The sequence below is a fragment of the Alexandromys fortis genome, unplaced genomic scaffold (assembly GCF_014885135.2).
Source record: "Alexandromys fortis isolate MF-2015 unplaced genomic scaffold, M_Fortis_MF-2015_v1.1 scaffold_102, whole genome shotgun sequence".
NCBI classification, from domain to species: domain Eukaryota; kingdom Metazoa; phylum Chordata; class Mammalia; order Rodentia; family Cricetidae; genus Alexandromys; species Alexandromys fortis.
In genome coordinates, this window is record NW_026067984.1 from 2,558,916 (window position 1) to 2,579,642 (window position 20,727).

Genomic DNA, 20,727 nt, shown 5'->3' on the forward strand with positions numbered 1-20,727 from the left:
AGTGTTAACAGCACGAAGGCCTTCGGTAGCCGGGATCTTTGTAAGTTAATGGAAAGCCAGGTTGGAGCACAAACTGCAGGGGCTAGCAGCTCTTCCACTGAGGATATATGTTTGCAGCGTGAACCCATAAGCATCACAGAATGAAAGCTTACATAAACTTTCCAGCAAGTGCTAATAAAACAGCCTCACCCCATCTCATCCATCCATTCCAGCTTTGAGGCTTTCATCTGAGTAACACAATACATCTTTTCTTTGTTTCTCTGTTGTCTGTTACCACACTTAACAGGTGAGCCAAATATTGAACAAATGAGTTTTTCTTAGTAATATTTTGCTGACATTATCTCTTAAAAATAAAAAACCTAGTGCTAGTCCGCGGGCGGCGGAGCGGGGAAAGGCGGCGCGGGGGGCCGGGTGGCAGCGCTCAGCGAGGCCGAGGGAAGGGGCGGGGGAGAGGAGCAGGGAAAGGCAGGGGGGGGGATCTCGCGAGGGTTGGAGTTTTGGCGAGAGTTTGTGGAAAATGGCGCCTATTGTGGGGGGGGGATCTCGCGAGGGTTGGAGTTTTGGCGAGAGTTTGTGGAAAATGGCGCCTATTGTGACAGGGAAGTTTGGTGAGCGGCCTCCACCTAAGCGACTCACTAGAGAAGCTATGCGAAATTATTTAAAAGAACGTGGGGATCAAACAGTACTCATTCTTCACACAAAAGTTGCGCAGAAGTCGTATGGAAATGAAAAACGATTTTTTTGCCCTCCTCCTTGTGTGTATCTTATGGGCAGTGGTTGGAAGAAAAAAAAGAACAAATGGAAAGAGATGGTTGTTCGGAACAAGAGTCACAACCCTGTGCATTTATTGGGATAGGAAATAGTGACCAAGAAATGCAGCAGCTGAACTTGGAAGGGAAGAACTACTGCACAGCTAAAACATTGTACATATCTGATTCAGACAAGAGAAAGCATTTCATGTTGTCTGTAAAAATGTTCTATGGCAACAGTGATGACATTGGTGTGTTCCTCAGCAAGCGGATAAAAGTCATTTCCAAACCTTCCAAAAAGAAGCAGTCATTGAAAAATGCTGACTTGTGCATTGCCTCAGGAACAAAGGTGGCTTTGTTTAATCGGCTTAGATCCCAGTTAGTTAGTACCAGATACCTGCATGTAGAAGGAGGAAACTTCCATGCTAGTTCACAACAGTGGGGAGCATTTTATATTCATCTCTTGGATGATGATGAATCAGAAGGAGAGGAGTTCACAGTCCGAGATGGTTACATCCACTATGGACAGACTGTCAAACTTGTGTGCTCAGTTACTGGCATGGCACTCCCAAGATTGATAATTAGAAAAGTTGATAAGCAGACAGCATTACTGGATGCAGATGACCCCGTATCACAACTCCACAAATGTGCATTTTACCTTAAAGATACTGAAAGAATGTACTTGTGCCTTTCTCAAGAAAGAATAATCCAATTTCAGGCCACTCCATGTCCGAAAGAACCAAATAAAGAAATGATAAATGATGGAGCTTCCTGGACAATCATTAGCACAGATAAGGCAGAGTATACATTCTATGAGGGAATGGGCCCTGTCCTTGCCCCAGTCACTCCTGTGCCTGTCGTAGAAAGTCTTCAGTTGAATGGCGGCGGGGACGTAGCAATGCTTGAACTTACAGGACAGAATTTTACTCCAAATTTACGAGTATGGTTTGGGGATGTAGAAGCCGAAACAATGTACAGATGTGGAGAGAGCATGCTCTGTGTGGTCCCAGACATTTCTGCATTCCGAGAAGGTTGGAGATGGGTCCGGCAGCCAGTCCAGGTTCCAGTAACTTTGGTCCGTAATGATGGAATCATTTATTCTACCAGCCTTACCTTTACCTACACACCAGAACCAGGGCCGAGGCCACACTGCAGTGCAGCAGGAGCGATCCTCAGAGCCAACTCAAGCCAAGTGCCCACCAACGAGTCAAACACAAACAGCGAGGGAAGTTACACGAACGCCAGCACAAATTCTACCAGTGTCACATCGTCCACAGCAACCGTGGTGTCCTAACTACCGTCTTTTTGCTAGGACTTAAACTGACTTGAATGTGGCAAAAAGTTGAAAAAACAAAAAAAGGAAAGAAAGAAAGGCAAGGATAAAATGAACAATCTTTTGTGGTTTCTTGGGAAAACTTTTCATACCAGGTGATCTATTCAAAACCCCATTACCTGCAAGTGCTGATGTGAAACACAGAAGCCACAGTAAAACGGAAAACATCAAAGTGTATAAACTGTTGGAAATCACGGTTTTCAGCTCTCTTCTCTCACACACACACACACCTTTTTGGTTGGTTTTTGATTGGTTTTGATTAAATGGTCAAGAAATAGATATGTGGCTGGTGTACAGGTTAAGCTAGAAGACACAAATCTTAACGTAGTTTTTATGGACCAAGGGACTTGCATAAGCTTTAGTAAAAGGTACATTTTCACCATGCCTTTTTTATATCCCAGTATGTAGTACACCTTATTACCAGTAGGTTGCACTCTCCACCCTTTTGAGCTTTGGCTCTAAAGTACATTCAGGTTCAAGCCTGACCATGCTTGTTCAATCTGAGTACCGAACACTTCCAGGTTCTTTTGGTCTAAGGCTGGAACTTTTTTAAGCTGAAGTCTTATGACTTTTTCATAAGTTGGAATTATTTTGATTTCAGCAAATCAAATTTTGTAAAGGCCTGCATATTTTTTTTAAGATTATATGAAGTCTGTGCAAAAGCTTTAAAAAAATGCCTCTGCCTTGCCTGCAATACATGCAATGTATGTTAACTTAGTCTATTCTCAGATACTGTTGGTAGTTATTTCTGTTTTCCTTTTTTTAAAAAAAAATGTATTTATAGTGGTAATCCAAGAAATTCTAACATGTACGTGGAGTTCAGTGTGACCATTTAGTCATTTCCGAGTTAATGGCACAGAACATCACCATTTGAAGGGTTTGCGCCTCTTTGCCTGTTCATCAGTTTATCTGTGTTCCAGGGTTTGTTCAGGTTTCCTTCCTTTCCCAAATCTTGTACATAACTTGTATTATGTGTAAGTTAAACATTTTATCTTTAACTTGGAATGTTCCCAGTGCTTACATTTAACAGGGTGTTTCCTACCTTGTTGGCAAATGACAAAAAATATCATGAGAATTATTTGCTGCCAAGATGGTGCCCTTAGGGTAAAATGAGGAAAGTCTCTGCAAGATGATCTATTGTACTTTATTTTCCTTTTTTTAGCCTAGGCCAGAACTTCATAATTCTGAACATAAGATCATAAGATGGCTTTTATTAGATGATAACTAAATAAACTGAACTAAATAAAATAGCCAGAAGACAGTACCTTAGAAACAGATAGTTGTAAGTTTATAAAAATACAAATGTAACATATTTTCATTTCCCATTTTGCCCTTTGTTTATTTTTCCCTAGTAGAAATGTTCTGTCCAATTTTTTTTTCTTTTCTGTTAAACTTTGATTGCATTCAGGCTTGTGTGTCAGCCTTGTGTGCTAATATTGCCAGTTTTATTTTGCTTCCATTCCTGCACTTTGGTGATGCCTTGTTCAGTTTCTTGGGAATTGCAGCAGACTCATTGGGCTACATTTAGTACAGGAACCACACGTGTGTGTTAAAGGACACAGTCTAGTGATGCCATTCTCCTTTGTAGAGTAAAAACTACCTCTAGATTGTGGTAAGCTTTTACTGTCCCTTAAAACAGGAGCCACAAGTACCTTCTGATGCAACTGTAACTTCTCCAGCATTTTCGGTGTCTTTCTGACTCCCTGGCCTTCTGAAAGTTTTCATGTAGTCTTGTTAAGAATCCTTTGTCAGAGCCTTGTTTTCCACCTGCTTTGTTACCCACTGTTTCCTGAAGACGGCTACTGTAAATGCCCTCGAACATCTTTAAGCTGCCTCCTCCTTGGTTTTTCAAGGGGAAGGCCATCTGTAAAATGTGCTGGTTAAATCTGTGGCTGCAGCTTTCTGTTACCGCCAGCCTTCTTCATCACCCCCAGGCTGTGCTCTGCTCACCATTTCTCTCCAGATCTGTTCCAGCCAGTGTCCTCCCTTCCTCATACCTTCATTCTGCCTCAGTGGTCAAGGGCAGAGCTCACTGTGGCCTTACCTACCTTTGAAGTAACTCTTCTCATCTTTCCTCCAAGTAGCACTCCTCGTTTGTGGTGGAAGCAGCACCTCAGGCTGTTGAGAGCCTGAGCGGTCTCAGTATCGCTGTGCTGTCCCAGGTCACACATCTCCTTCTAGATTTGGGATTTAGTTAAGAAAGCATTAAGTTAACTGAGAACAGATGAGATGCTTTTGAAGAACAAACTATTCCTTACCCAGGTTTGTAGCTTACAAGTAACTGTTCAAGTTCATGGCTTTATTAAAATGAACTTTGACTTTTTTAAATGTTTATATCTTATTACGGTTCTTTTGTTTTATTTTGATAAGAATTGAAATAACTAGACTATAAGTCATTTTCCGGTTTTCTTTTTTTTACAAAGTCCAAGAATGTAACAATAAAGGCATCTTTCCTATGGTTTATGCCAGAGTCCTACCACAGAATAGAGTGAACTGATGTCTGTTTTACCATGTTATTGATAGTTCTTTTGTCAGCTGCTTTCATTAAAAGTCATTTTTGTGGATTTGTAAATCATTTTTAATACACGATGTATAGGACTCTTGCCTCTTCCCCCCCATTTACTCAGAATGTTTCCTCCCAGAGATGCTGTTACAGATGCTGGGTATTTGCTCTCATGAAGACGTCTTAGAACGGGATTTCTTCAGTTGCAGTGTTGGTTTGTGTTTCCATTCTGTTTAGAACGAGTCTGCACAGCTTCTCCAAACATGCCTAGGTGCAGAACCTGAGACCCAGCATATCTTTTAGCTCCTTGAATTTGTCAAGAGATTGGGAGGTAGGCTAAAGACTGAAAGTGTGGGATAGGGGATGCCTTTTATGATTGTAGAGAGGAGCACAAGTGGAATTTGAACTTGCTGCAGACTGTTCTTAAACCATAGCAGCTTCCTCATGCTCAGCTGACTGGCGGACTCATTCGTCACTCTTGCTGCCATCTTTTACGGTTCTGTACTTTTCTGTTTTGTGTGGTACTGGGGTCAAATCCTGGGCCTCAAGCATACTTGCTAAGGCTTTTCTGTTTGATTTTTTTTTTCATGAGACAAGGATCTCACCCATGCCCCTCAGGGCATTCTTGAACTTTCCTGCCTTAGTCCAGGTGCTGGGATGCCAGGTATGGCAGGATGCCACCACTGCTTTTGTCTGGAGAGAAACTGGTCTATCTGTCCAGCCACAAAGAAATTCTAATGTGATTTTTATTACCCCAACTAGTTATTTAATCAGAAAATCTGTTGGCGGGGATTCCTATTTAAAAGAAAATGCTATTTGATTATTAACCAGGTTAATGGACATTGTTTTCCAAAGCAGCTGTGTTTCTGGTGAGTACTGAACAAATGTGTGGTTTTCTGTGTCACTTTTATTTTTCAAGCACTGTAACTTGGGATGGATGGTTAAAAACAATAATATATAAGGGTTTCTACTTAACCCGTTGAGGACTGAGCTGTGTCACCTGTTAATTTCTCCCTGTGTCATGATGTTTGCCAGCGTTCAGTACTGTGTCAGTCCTGATGTAGGTTTATGTGAAAGCTCAGTTTTAGCTTATTTCTTGTACCTTGCAGCATGCTACACATTCAGTCCTTAAGGGGTTTACTTTACAAACTGTGCGCCTGTAAGGGTTATTAGCAATAAGATAGAACATTGAGCAAGTTTATACCATAATTTTATAGAAAAAGAATCTGCTCAATTCCATATTTCATCCATGAAAAATCTGCAATACGGGCAGTTTCTAGGAATAAATAAAAAGGAAATGTAAAAAAAAAAAACCTAGTTATGTTAGTCACAGGATTTAAATCTATCTTCCACCCTGTACTATAAGTAAATATGAAACTGATTATGTGATTGATCTAAGACTTCAAAAAATGAGCGCACCTTTGGGCTAAGATAAAACTTAGATTGCATGTACAAGGCCCTAAGTTCAACTCCCACCACTAAACAAAACAAAATTCGGCAGCAAACCAAATAAAATATACACCAAATTTCTGGAGGATAGAAATGAAAAATGAGGATCAGTGTAGGAACCTACATTACCTAGGCTGGATACTAACTGCTGTTGGCAGAGAATACATTAGTTTACGTGACTGCCATTGGGACTGAAGCTTTACGTGTCATTGCCTCACACTGAATACATAAAATCTGAGACAAAGTGGAGCTGTCTTCGTTAGGGTTTCTATTGATGTGAAGAGACACCAGGACCACTACAACTTTGCTAACTTTGGAATATCACAAAGGCCAAAACAGGGCCTACTTTGGACCACCAGTTCCAGGCCCATCCCATACCACGTTCACCACTGTCTTGACTTTTGCATGCTCACTTTAGGACACCCTGAAAACAAAATGCAGAGAAAAAGGAGAAATGTTCCACCATCTCTTTGAAAGAATACAAGCTTGGGATATACAACCATGTGCAATCTCTGTAAAGCTTCCACCGCGTCCGAACAGCAAACCTGGAGAAGACTTTTAATATAATTTCCCTTAGAGGATATTCAAAATCCAAACCATAGACTTTGCTTTTTATGTTAAACCACAGAAGACACAGTTAAAGGGTCATTGTCCTGTCTATTAAATTACCAATACTGTATCAAATGTTACTCACGGAGTCAATCATTTACAAGGTATAATATGGTAGCCAGCTGTCTTCCCGAAAAACACCGGGACCAATCACTGACTATATCTTGTACTCGTGTGGATAAAAGGAAGAGTCTCAGTCCCTCAACGCCCCCAGATATCCAAGAAGCTCACTTCTCAATATCATCAGCATCATTCGTTGTCACTGTAACTTGTTTTCTTTTAATAATAGTTTGGAATCCATTAAAAAGGAATGTTATTGTGAGATATCCCAGGAAGACTTATCTTTAGAAGTTAGCGTATAGAAACAATGATATAAAGCAAAGCCGAGATTTATTTTCAGCTTATCCCTATGAAATAAACAGCAACAGGAAAATTCTGATGGCTACAAACTGTAGCTCTACATAGTTAATTGTCCTTTCAAAGTGTCAAGATGATTAAAGAGAAACTTCTCTGAAACTAAATTTACTTCTATTTCATGTGGAAACTTATGAATTTCACTTTAATGTGCAGAATGCAGTAAATAATAAGAAATGTGCCCTGAAAATCTTGCAGCAGCCTGAGAGAGACATAACTCAGAAGGCTCTTTTACTAATTCTCTGTTTTTGACAAAGTTTGAAACATGGGTAACAATAAATACATAGATTTAAAAGCACTATCTGAAAAGGACTTCATTAAAATAATTAATTAAGTTGCCAATTTTATGGTCCATGCATGTTTGAGTTACTGCATGTAGCCAAAGACAACAGCTGGCATTTTTGCCCTCTGTTGTCAACATTCATTGTCTATAAACAATAGTCACTCTGCTGTCAATCATCTTTTCATATAACTATATTTCAGGAAGACACCTACAGACCCTAACCTCCCAAATACCAAGGTTTGAATAATCTCTAGACAGTGAAGAGACTTCGACAGAATTAATGATATTTTAGGACATTGCGTCAGACACAGTACTGATGCAAATCAATCAAAATGCATAAGCCGACCATTGCAGAATTGCTTTCACCATCAACCATCTAACTTACTGAGAAATTCTAGGGTTCATTTGCGTAAGATTTGATGATTCCAGAAATTCACAGAGTACCCCATGCATGTCTCCCCAGGCAGGTCTTACAAGAGTGTCTCTAAAGTTTGAATGACTACCTAATTTTAATTCTCAAAATAACTTTGATTAAGCAATATAAAATATTCTCTCGCTCCTTCTCTCTCTCTCTCTCTCTCTCTCTCTCTCTCTCTCTCTCTCTCTCTCTCTCTCTGACTTCTCTCTTTTCCTCGCCCTTCCCTCCCCTCCAATCCCTTTCTCATTCTTCATCTCCTCTTCCTTGGATAGCCGAGACCCAACCAGAAACTCCATCAATGTGCTCCTCTGTATGCATCCCCCCCCACACTGACTTTGAAGTCGTTGCCCCCGCTTCCATCATCTTGGCTCGATCACTATTTATTTTGAGAGTTGTAGGCCTATTCAGATCCTTTATGGAACAACGCTGTAAATAAACAAAGTATTCTGCAGAGTGTCAAGAACACAGTCACTGGCTTGTTCTACTGTCTATTGAGAACCAGGAGCCGGGGACAGATTGGTTAGTGTGGTTGGTGGAGCCAGGCCCTGAGCTGTGTAAACTCTACTTCAATGGCAGCTTTACTGTCAAAGCCCTTTAAAATTGCCTTCACTTTGTTAAGATTGTAGAAATGCCTTTAAAGAAGTTCGTTTTGCATATTTGGGTCTCTCCTGTCTGGAAGAGTCGCCAAGAAAAACTGTATGACTTGGTACCTAAATGATGCTCTCCGGGGATTCAGCTCTGTGCTTTATAGGATGTAATTGGCCAAAGCCAACTTGGACTTTTGCATCTGTTTTTACATGTTACAATAATTCTTTAAATGCATGTGGATTTTCTTAGGCAACAAGCTCTGAAGATGCTTGTCAAAAGGTTCTACCTAATTAATTGAAATAATTTACAGAGGATGCATTAAAATAGGATTTGAAATGACAGAGTGTATCATGAAAGTTTATTTTTATTATTGTCAAGTAACCATGGGAACAGAAATCATGGACAGCAGCACAACACCAGCACTGGTTTTCTTCTGTAGCCTGACCAGAGAACTAACTGTAAAATTTTTGTTTGGAATTATGATTGTATAAGCGGATCGGATTTGACATGGTATAATGTTTTTTGAGGTGATTGATATTAATCTCTTTATTTTTGTCTGGCTTATTACATTACTTATGAATGCTTCATTCCTAGATTGTTCAAGATTAATCCTCACCATAGTACCGTAGAATTGCCTCAAAACTCCAAATTCACAGAGAGAAAAAACGAACAGAATAGGAGTGGAGAGAGGGCTCACCAGTTTGGAGCATTTCCTGCATAATCGTGAGGACCAGAGTTTCAGATCTCAGTGCCTGCATAGCAGCCCTTGCGTCCTGTGACACACCCCTGCAAACCCAGCTCAGAAAGAGGTGGAGTTGAGAAAAACTCCAGGGTATGCTTATTTCTAGTATAGCCAAGAGAAAGTAAACCTTAGGCTTCATAGGAGACCCTATCTCAAAGGAATAGATGGAACGTGTGTGTGTGTGTGTGTGTGTGTGTGTGTGTGTGTGTGCAAAAATATAGAAACAAATGCTGGAGAGATAGGTTAGTGGATTTGAGCACTTGCTACTTTTCCAAATTTGGTTCGCAGCGCACACATACAGTGGTTCCAGGGGATCTGACACACTCTGGCCTCTGAGGGCACTGAGAAGAAAGAGAAGACAAGATCAACCATTTAAATTGTTCACGTGAAATAAAGCAGGCTTAGTGCTAGAGTTTGAGGCAGGAGACTAGTTTGAAGTAGTCCAGGTTTCAGAGTAAGAATTTGTCTCAAAATAGCAACAACAACTCCAGCTGATGAGAATGTGGCAGTGTCCTCAGGTTTGTGATAGAAAGATAAAACATAATCTATGAAGTGCAAGCAAACCTACAGAAAGTAAGAGATTTCTAACTTGGGAAGCACGCTAAGAGACACAGCAAAAGAAAAACAGGGACGCCTGGGTGGAAGGACTCACATTCCTGGTTATATGATGTGTGTGTGTGTGTGTGTGTGTGTGTGTGTGTGATGACCTCATGTCTCCAGCCTAACATTTGCCTTGTATTTCATTTGCATAATAAACTACAAAGAGTTTGGGGTAAAAAATAATGGCAGACTGTTGGTGGGCTTTTTCCCTTCTTCTTCCACAAAAATAAAACATCAGCATTCGTTTATAGACATTTTAATTGGTCAGTTCCAGTATGTATTGGATCATTGTTGTTGAAAGAGTATCACAAGCTCCCACATGGAGATCATGGTCATATTTAAGAATCTAATTTGATGACAAAGTGCAAACTCTTTGCTCAGTGTAATTTTTGAACAAACGGAGCCCACTAGTTTTCATTTACTATACTACTTTATTGATTTCCTGGAATCTGATGTCATAAGTCGGGTCCCCGCTTGGATTTGTTAGATTGCAGCTTTGAACCTCCTGCTCCAAAGCTTTTTAGGATGGGGAGACAAACACATGCCGTGGGTGGTTCGGATGACCGGGAATTTCAAAGGCTGGCTCTCCGGGTAGTCCAGGTAAACTTAGTTCAGCTCACGTCTGCAGCTCAGTTATGTGAGGCTGCACATTTGCAAAGGGGTAGTGTGGGCACGTGTTTAGAGGGTTCTAGGCTAATGCAATTTCATCCTGCTCCCCCAAAAATGTTGTCCAATAGAAAACTGTTTGGATCCAGATTATGTTGCCCTTAAAAGGATAATCACCAGTCAGTCTCCTACTTAATTTCATTTGAGATGCACTGGAGAACAAAATGAACTTCAAAGAAAACAACCACAGACTTCTCCCAAGTTTGCCAGCTCACTTTATAGGCAACATTAGATTTCATCTGGCAACCCTTAATTGGAAGCATCTAAATTATTCTACTACAGCGTTTGATATTTAGCTGTTAACGCACCACAATCCAAAAGACTCCAAAAGAAGAAGCTCAGCCCCTTGATGGTATTGGGCTATCTGGCTGGTCCTACATATAGCTTTGCAAGCCAGAAAACATGTGTTGTCTTAATGAGAACACAGCCAGGTTAACAATAAAACCTCCCAATCAGTGTGCTCCTTGCAAGTTGTTTGAGAACTCCCTGATAACACATCCCTTCACCTGGGTCCTTCCGGCTAACAGACAGATGCTAATCATGCTGCTTTTAAAGATGAATTCGTCTTCTCTTCCTCCAATGCCGTGAGTTGTGATTATTTTTAAGAAGCCTTTAGCATTTGAGTTTATGCTACCATGCTGCGCTGTTCCTTTTTGCTCATAGACTCAGCTCCTTGCTCCCGAGAGCGTGCGCGTATAGACACAGCCAGGAGCTAGGACTTTGTATCTCTGCTCCTGGAAACACGTGCATGAAACACACCCAGGAAAGCTGGGATCTGCAGCTCTAGTCTTATTACACCTTCCTTCTCCAAGGTCCTGCTAGCATTGTGAAGGTTAAACGAGATGACATTTTACTGACATCTGTCAATGACGGGCCATAGAAGAATGCAAGAATTTACTCACAGCCATGCTTTGAATCCAGGAGTTCTTCATTTATGATTAAACCTGAGAATGGAGGTTCCTTTGCTAGGGGACATAGTTAATAGAGACTTAAAATCGATGACGAACTGCGGTAGCCAGTATGCTTTCAAATTACACTACGCAAACAGAGGTGGGGGATCTCCTGTTGGAGGAGATGGGAGGAAGCACCCCCCGAGTCTACATTAAGCAGGCCCCAGACCACACACAGGCAACTTTTATGGAATCCCTGCTTTGCATATTTATCATCTTTATAAAGCAGATGGTAAGACAGAATAAAAAGTTCTCTTCACCATAACAGGACCTTATAAATGAGAATCATTTACAATGGGGAGAATTACATCAATAAAACATAAAATAGATTTAACTGTTAGCATGACATTGAACTCAATCAAAAATTAGGAATCCAAAGTAAGGAAGGCTTAAGATTCCGGCCTCACTTTGCAGCAGAGATGCCGTAGCACCCCCCCCCCCCCACACACACACACACTTTTTTTTTCTGGAACATAGTAGTGGTTGTGTTATTCATGTTTGCTCTGACCCATTAGAGATTTTATGGTCTAGTTTAACTCAGAAGGATAATTCCAAATAAGGAATTGTAAGGCTTTATAAGCTTAGGACTGGGAACCCAACATGCTCTATTTTCAGGCAAAAGAAATTTTCTTAAAATGATGAATTCATGACTACACTATTTTTACTGCCCAAGAATAGTTTATAAACAGACCCTGGGATGAATATCATGCTTCCTTCTGCTTCTTTGTCAGTCCAAGAAGTTAGAAGATCTTATGGAGAGTCTGTCCACAGATATGGGAAGGTAATGAGAACATCTTTCTAAGTGCACAGAGAAATTCAGGAGCAATTAGCAAGCACAGGACCAAATAGAGAGAAAGATAATTCCGAAGTAACCAAAACTAAAAATTCTGAGTTGGCCTTGGCTATGCTGGATCTTTTTCCAAAGCTTTCATTCCAAGTCTCATCCACATTTCCATCTCCAGAATATCGAATTATATTCTATCACCCAAGGTGACTCTAAGTCTCCTTTTTCTCCTTATGTTGCTTTCTGAACTATGTGTTTCTGAGATACTGGCCTCTGGGCACTGTTAAATTGCCTGAGGCTAATCATTTCAACATGATAAAGCTACACTTGCTCCCATGGAAACATTAAAATTGCTTCTTATGACAATAGCATATATGCATATATATGTTTATATATTTTTCATGACATCATCTTATGTAGACTCAAACCTTTGATCTTTCTGCTCCTGGGTCTTCAGAGCTGAGATAACAGGCATGTGCCACTGGGCTCACCTATAAAACACATCGTTTTTTTGACCGTTTATGTAAGATGGGCATTCTGCTAGGTGTTTTGCAGACATTACTTCACCAAACTTAAGAAAATAAGTCTGCCAAGTGGAAATTATTGTCCGTACTTTGCAACAGAGGAAACTGAAGTTCAGAATATTCCAGTGAGTCCTGCAGCAGAAAGATGAAAGGTTACCCAGATGACAGTGGAGACGGCACCATCCAAGCAAACCCCACAAACTCGGAAGTTTCAATTACCAGTACTGGGTACCCAGCTAAAACCTTGGTCAAATATTTTTTTCAAGACCCAGTTTGATTTTTTTTCTTTCTAAAAGCAAACATTTTAACTGCAGTGGGTTTAGGCACTGGCATTTCTGCAGCAGCGTCTCACTCCTTATTCAACCCTGACTTGACTGTTATCCAACTTCTTGATTGCTGTTGTTACTTTAAATACTCTCCTGTACCCTTTAACACCTTGTCCTATTCAGTTAGCACAGCCAAGAACTTTTGTTCATAAAGATCTCCATTCTTGAAATGTCAAACATTTCACACCCTTGATGTTTCTTCTATGTGTAAAATTTGTCCCACTACTTTATTTCAACCTGGTGCTTTTTCTTTGACCATAACTCTACAGGTATGTCTGAGGGTGTTGTTGTTTTGTGTGTGCGTGTGTGTATATATATTTTGCCTTAGTCCCCTTAAATTCATTAGGCTACCAAAGAAATTCACTTTTAGTTGTCTTTCTATTCCATTCTTTTTTTAAAAAATAAATCTTTTTCTTTATTTATTATGTACAAAGTGTTCTGTCTGCATGTATCCTTGGATGCCAGAAGAGGGCACCAGATCTTATTATAGATGGTTGTGAGTCACCATGTGGTTGCTAGGAATCGAACACAGGACCCCTGGAAGAACAGCCAGTGCTCTTAACCTCTGAGCCATCTCTCCAGTCCTCTATTCCATTCTTTGTGAATCCTCCAACCGAATAAATTCAAACATAGTCTCATTCTCCAAGTACAATATGCATTCATTACTAGGGATGCTTCTTGTGCAATAATTAGCCATCAACTTCCAATGAGTTCCTCGAGTCTACCATTTCCTTTCATTTTCGTTGCTTTTCTTTCTTTGAGTCCAAGAATGGATTTATATTGTATATGAACATATATGATGCATGTCATACAAATCTATTCCTCCCTGTTTCCACTTCTCTACATTTGATGTGTCATAACATTGTTCACACAAAACTAAAGTTATTCAGTGGCTTTTTAAAAAAGTACAAAATCAAAACTTTAGACTAATTTTGTCTGATGCTTAGCAAGTATTTCTGTAAGTATCTGTACAATAAATAAATAAATACCTCAGGTGTGGTGACCCCGAACTCTCCAATACAGCTATGTAACTCTGGTCCAACCAAAGCTGCCAAGACAGTCTGTAAAGGAACAGGCATGGCTGTCTAATAGGCTTCTTGCCATGGTGGCCATCCTCTGACCTAGACAACGTCACCAAATCCTTCTGCTTACTCCATGTTGCCCTCTCCCATTAACAACCAAGAAATGCCAATGACATTGTTCCTTGACTTTTCGCCATTTTTTCTTGCCCCGCATACTTATCATCTGTCCCCTTCTCCTAGACCTCTTTTAAGAACACAATGGCTCCTTGTCCCACCTTTTGTTTACTTATGTCATTTTCAGCAAGTACCCTTCAATTTCTCTGACTCGGCTCCCATGTGTTTCTACCTAATTTTTATATAATTCTAATCATCAGGTTAGCTTATTTATATCTGTACCTAATACAGGAAGGGGCTAGAGTTTTTATCTTATCCTACAAACTTTGCATTTTTCTTTCCATATGGCAGGTACCACAAATCCTCCTTGGTGGATGATTTGACCATACTGCCGTATATTTTAAAATCCATCTACTCATGATAGATGAAGACGGATACAGATGATGTGAAGAAATTGCTTAGCAAGGAGAGTTCTTTAGAGACTGAAGATCCTGTCACGAAATTTCCACTCTCTTAGATGCACTAGCAACATAGAACTCAAACAGAAATGGCATTCATATTACCTGTTATTCTGTGTGAAGCTTCCAGACAGGTCAGCAGAAATGGTTTCCATGTCTTAAAAGCCTAAAATTGAAGAGAAAAAAAAATCAGCGTTATCCCATGAAGATTAAATCTTAAAACTTTTGGCATCTGTAACTATAACAAGCAAAAAAAGATATCTGATAAGTTGATATTAGAAAATGTAAAGTGAGAACCCAGAAGTTAGACTGAGAGAAAGCCTGAATAAATTATTTTAAGAACACACTTAGAGATACTACTTTATAAGGATATTATTTGTATTGAAGGGAGCAGTGACTCTACTCTGGTTCCTATTAAACAGTGTCTGTCGCAGGCAGATGGCCTTAGCATGCATACAATTCTCTCATCATGCCGCAGAGAATACAATGTGGATGTTCTCACCTGCCATGGCAGGCTCAGTTCACCTCACGTTGGATCCTGGAGCTTCCGTCCGTCAGAGGGAAGCCAGCCTTGTGATTTTCATGTGTAGAGGCCTCACAGATGCTAGACAAGAGCTCTGCCTGGGAGATGCATCCCCAGTTCTTTTATTTATGTCGCGTCTCCCAAATTTAAAAGAATTCTACTGTGCATTGAAACTATGCTAATGAGTTTGATGTTATTTCAAATTCCACTATTTCCTAATGCATATTAAATAGCCATACTGTAGTTGGAGGTCTTTCTTTTGCCCGCCAGGTCCCAAATAACCACTCTGAGGCTTAATGTTAATTGCAAACTCTCTGGCTAAATCTAAGGCTTCTTACCGACTAGCTCTTGCCACGCAGCTGTAGTGTTACCTCATTTTCTACACGTTGCTGGCTTCTCCCTGACTCTGCGTTCTTGCTCCCTTTATCTTTGATTGGATAGCCCACCTGGCTCTATTCTGCCTGGCTATTGGTCAAATCTGCTTCTTTATGAACCAATGGTAATAAAACATTCGCAGCATGCAGAGAGATGTCCCACATCACCATACATTCCTGATATATTCGTGACCGCCAGCATGTGATTGGAGCAGGTGTGTCTCCATAACTTTCTATGGCTAATACCTGGAAATATTCTGAGCATACAAATAATCATTCTATATCAGAAATACTTTAAAATCAATTTGGTTCATTAAAAATTAAAACTTTTTACTGGAAAAGGCAAATATTTAAAGTAAGAACCTGATGCTGCTGGTGCATAGGTTAATGATTTGTAGAAAATTATTTGAGAACTCTGTCATCTAGAGCTCCTTTGGATGCTCATAAAGCTCACACAGTTGATTCTCACATGCGACTTATAGAAACAGGGGTTTTGGAAAGGCATGGATTTATAAAAAAGGCAAATTAATTAGTCTAGAATCAACATATATCCCATATAATGAGAAAGATATTCACATCCTCAGATGAGAGAACTGGATTCCAGCTGTCTGGGGGCTCCCCAGGAATATTCGTATATGCTGAATGTTCAGTAATTATCTGTGGTTCCTAGAGAAAAGGGAAAGTTTGCTTCAGTTTCAATAGCCATATTATCTGAGGAAGTGAACGCTGATTTGCATGCTGCAAGAACAGAAAAGCAGTGCTTACACACAACACAAAAATGCACAACACAGCATTTCTTTTTCCCTGGGTTCTCAAAACGACTGTAATAGGATATGCCTTCTGGTATTTTTTTCATTAAATCTATATTCACTTGAGCATAGTAAAACCTGTTTTTTTTAAGCACATAGATTAGTAATGGGTGTAAGACTGTGTGACATCAGCACATTGTGACTTGGTAAAATATTACACATTTTTTTCCTGGAGCAATTTTAGATATTTAAATTCAGTTTCATAAGGACTCCCCAGAGTCTCATTATATGAATATATTTACTTATGAATCTCATTGTAATTAAAATCTAGGTTTTTTTCTGCAATTTTTATTTTCAGATGGCTAACGATACCGGAATACATAATGTCTTTGTCCATACAGCAGGAGTCTTTTCTAGAGACGGAACTGATAATAAGTGCAGGCCATCACTGCCTGCCTTCTTTTTCTATGGGAACAATAAAAGGTAGTTCTTTTTATCAGCATCCTTACGTCTAATGTAATCTAATTTTATAGAATTTATAATGTGATGAATAATTAACAATACCTTATTACTTTATGCATTCATATTACTTCTGTGATTTGCATAAGCTGTGGTTATATATCATTAACCATTATATTTCTAATTTTTATCTTCTCACACTTCAAGAAATAGTATTACTAGTGTTCCTAATGTTCCTACTGATTGTTATGTATACTGGTAGAGATGCCTGTATATTTTTTCTTTTATAAAATCAAAAATTATACATCTTATTCACTAACTTCTTTAGTTCCTAGTAAACCATTAATTAAAAATGTATATGAGAATGAATAAATTATTGTAGTTACATATTTTATTTTATTGAGACTATAATCACATCATTTGCCCCTCCCCTTACCTCCTTCCAAACCCTTCCATATAACCTGCCTTGGCTTTCTTTCAGATTCATGACTTCTTTTTCCACTAATTGTTATTGCAGGCATATACGTATATCCATACTCTGTAGCTGGTTTCCTTTCTAAATAGTAATAAGAGCAGAAACCTTACATCAGAAAGACTTGTATAAATTAATACAAGATTTGGCAAAAATCAAAAATAAATGATACATTCTAGTCTACAAATGTATAAAACACAGCAACAAACATACACACAAAAAGATGAGAAACCAAGGTACTACAGGACGCTTAAAAACTCACAACTGCTCCAGACTTGATACTGAAGAGAATGAGGTACACGAAACACCAGAAAACATGATTTTAGAATCCTGCTTTTACCAAGGATTAGTGACAACACAGAGAAGTCAAGTCAGCAGAACATTGAAGTAAAGAAATAAACTCAAAACCTAGGTAGAAAAGATAACAAAGAGGTTGAAACAGCAGCTTTGAGGAAAGATTCCAAAACACAGAGAGAAAATTACGTGTGGAATGAAAGCACACAAAGGAAGTTTTGGAGATGAGTCAGTCAACCATAGAAAAAGAAGCATAGAGAGAAGGGTCTGCAGCCAAGTCTGCACAGAGGAACACGTCAGAGATGGAAGGATCAGCTGATGCAATAATATTTTCAGAAACATGCAGAGAAAAAAATGGATTCAACAGAATAAATGTAAGAACCCACATTTTACAAGACTTTGGGAAAAATCTAAAATCATGGTACATAGACAATTTATACAATCAAAATACAGTTTTTTTGATTTTATTGTAAGTCTCCAGAATAGCTAGAAGTTGATTGGAGGAGCCTTCCCTGAGCAAATCTAGCACACAAAGTAACAATAGTCATCTGTGTTTCAAATGTATGAGCAGCCGTAAGATATAAAGAAATGGAACAAAATTATGCAAGGAAGCAAAATGCATCTCCAGAAATTAATTCTAGAGAAATGGAGGTATATGGAGTGTAAGGGTAAATAAACAAACACTATTGATGATTTCAGGAAAATGTTACATTGAACATCAATGGCAGAAAGAATTCTTGTAAAGCGATCACAATTATAAGAAGAATGATCCATGGGTAATAAAAGAAATAACAACAGAATTGGAACATTCACTAAGGAATGCAGATTTGATTAACCAGCAGCAAGCATCAGTGGACACCAATGAAAGGCCCTTGAAATTATCCAGAGCAGCGAAGACAGGAGAGAGAAAGGGAGTGTGGGAAACACCAGGGCTTTAGGAAGACACCAAAGTACATGGGTCATGGACAATACATGTATTATGGAGCTATGCATGTCTTGTGGGTGTTTCAGAACAAAGAGAAAGGCAGAGCTCTTTCTTAAAAGAGAATAAGAACAGCAAATGTGCCAATGGGGAAAGCCATGCATCAGAAGACAAAATATCAGTGGACACCGCAGCAGGACACCTCAGCAGGCAGGACACCACAGCAACACACCACAGCAGGACACCACAGCAGGACACCGCAGCAGGACACCACAGCAGGACAGCACAGGATTGAACCTGCACAAGTTCAGATCAAGGAGGACTTGACGACTTGACAAGCAGCAGGAGACACGAGTCGAGCCTCCGAATCGGCATGAGCTTATCAGTGAGTTTCCAGCCACATGTCCATAGGCTGGAGGAGAGCACTGTAAGTGAAGAATTGGAGGAGAAAACTTCCAACCCCAAACACCGTTCCTGTCCTTTAAAAACAAAGAAAAAAAATATTTTCTATGTAAATCGTAATCAACACTAAAAGTCTTACAAAAACTTTAGGAAGGTCTCTGAGGAGTTAGAAAAAGATGCTAAACAGCTAAGTGGAAGGTGGAAAAGTTCAAGGTTCATATGTGTTGGTTAGTACACAGAAAAGTACAGAAGTACGGAACAATGCAATCACATACCAGACATGAGAGTCTCTTTAGTCTTCATGGAGAGAGGCTTTAGGTGTAATGTTTATGTCTGCTCTAACTCATGTATTGATCTCCACTCCACAGTGTGATCAGTGTTTGGAAATGGATCACTTGAGGGGATTGTTTAGAAATGGAGGGAGACCCTTGTGATCGATATTAATATACATATAAAACAAAGTCCAGAGCAAAGGTTCTCAAACTTTGGGTTACAGACCCTTTGACAAACTTCTATCTCCAAAAATATTATGATTCATAACTGTAGAGAAATTATAGTTAAGAAGTAGCAGTGAAGTAATTTTATGGTTGGAGGTCACCACAACACGAGGAACTGTATTTAAGGACCACAGCATTAGGAAGGTTGAGAACCACTGGTCTAGACACTTTTGTGTCTGTTTCTCCATATATACGGCAAGAAGACTTGTTTTCTATAATCAGGAAGTGAGTCAGACCCCAGAATTGTAAGGGATATGTGTTGTATTGTTTATAAGCAACTTGAGTTGACATGTTTGGCTTTCGCAGCTGGCCTAAGAAAGGAACTTTCAGGGAGAAGTGCGGGTATGCTATAATAAAACTGTGAAATGTAGACCTGACTTTGGAACTGCGCAGTCTGGCGGCAGAGTTCCCCGGGTGAGTTATAGAAAAGCCTGGATTTCCATAAGGTCACCTTTGAAAGTAGTTCTGATGAGACATCAGAAAAGAACAGGGAACAGGGTGGTAGAGAGAGCCTCGGTCTCCTTAGAGAACACTAAGACGAGAGGGGCTGGGAAGACTGGGGAGTTGGTCAAAGTGCTTAAAGACCTTACTTTGATTCCCAGAGGCCATATTAAACAAGCAAATGACAACAACTAAATCTGACCACGTGTAATAATGGGAACCTGTCAACCCAGCACTGAAGATGACCATAGCCAAGATGAACAGCTCAGACTACCAGTTTCTTGTGTTTTTGTTTGTCTGCTCATTTATTTATTTATTTATTTATTTATTTATTTATTTATTTATTTATTTATTTTTGTCCTTTTCTGGGTGATAACTCCAAATCTCAGGCTCCACTTTGAATTTCTTTGCTAAGGGGCAGACCTAAAATACTGAATTATCCTCTCTCCATTCCCTCAGATTCCCAGGAGTGACCATGTGCCGGATCAGTCCACTCCTTCCAGGAGTGCATTATTAAACACAGACACATTTTTGCTAAAAATAGATTTTTTTCCATATAATATGTTCCGATTATGGTTTCTCTTATCCAGACCACTCCCTAATGCTCCCTACCTTCCGACCCACTCAAATCCACACCCTCTCAAACATCTAAAAAAAATAGTAAAATAAAAATTAACATGAGTAGGACAAAACAAACCAGAAAAAGAGCCAAGGAGCCATAAGAAACACAGAGATGCAGACACACATACTGAGGACACAGAAAGCCTGAAAAACAGAAATCCAGAAACTATAGTATAGAATCAAAAGACGTATATGGAAAGAGAAAAAATTCTAGATAAATCATTATGAGACAAAAACAAAACAAGTAAAAAAAACTAACCCTTCAAAACTACCTCTGAGTTTGTTTTGAGTTGGATGTCAGCTTCTGTGTTTGGGGACAGCCCTCGGTGTGATTTGTACACCCTATAAGACCCCATTACAGAAAACGAAGTTCTCATTTGTGAGTGGTTACCAATTGTATATATCTTCCAGGTTAGGGGTGGGGTCTTGGAAGCCAGACAT

General features: G+C 39.5%; 1 protein-coding gene across 1 annotated transcript; it reads left to right on the plus strand.

Annotated features, from left to right (window-relative positions):
• Nucleotides 1-539: 539 nt before the first annotated feature.
• LOC126511604 (recombining binding protein suppressor of hairless-like) lies at nucleotides 540-4,646 on the plus strand. Its single transcript, XM_050158852.1, is given in 2 exon segments — nucleotides 540-782; nucleotides 785-4,646. Coding segments are annotated over 2 exon segments (1,461 nt in total). The 5' UTR covers nucleotides 540-580; the 3' UTR covers nucleotides 2,044-4,646.
• The last annotated feature ends 16,081 nt before the right edge of the window (nucleotides 4,647-20,727 follow it).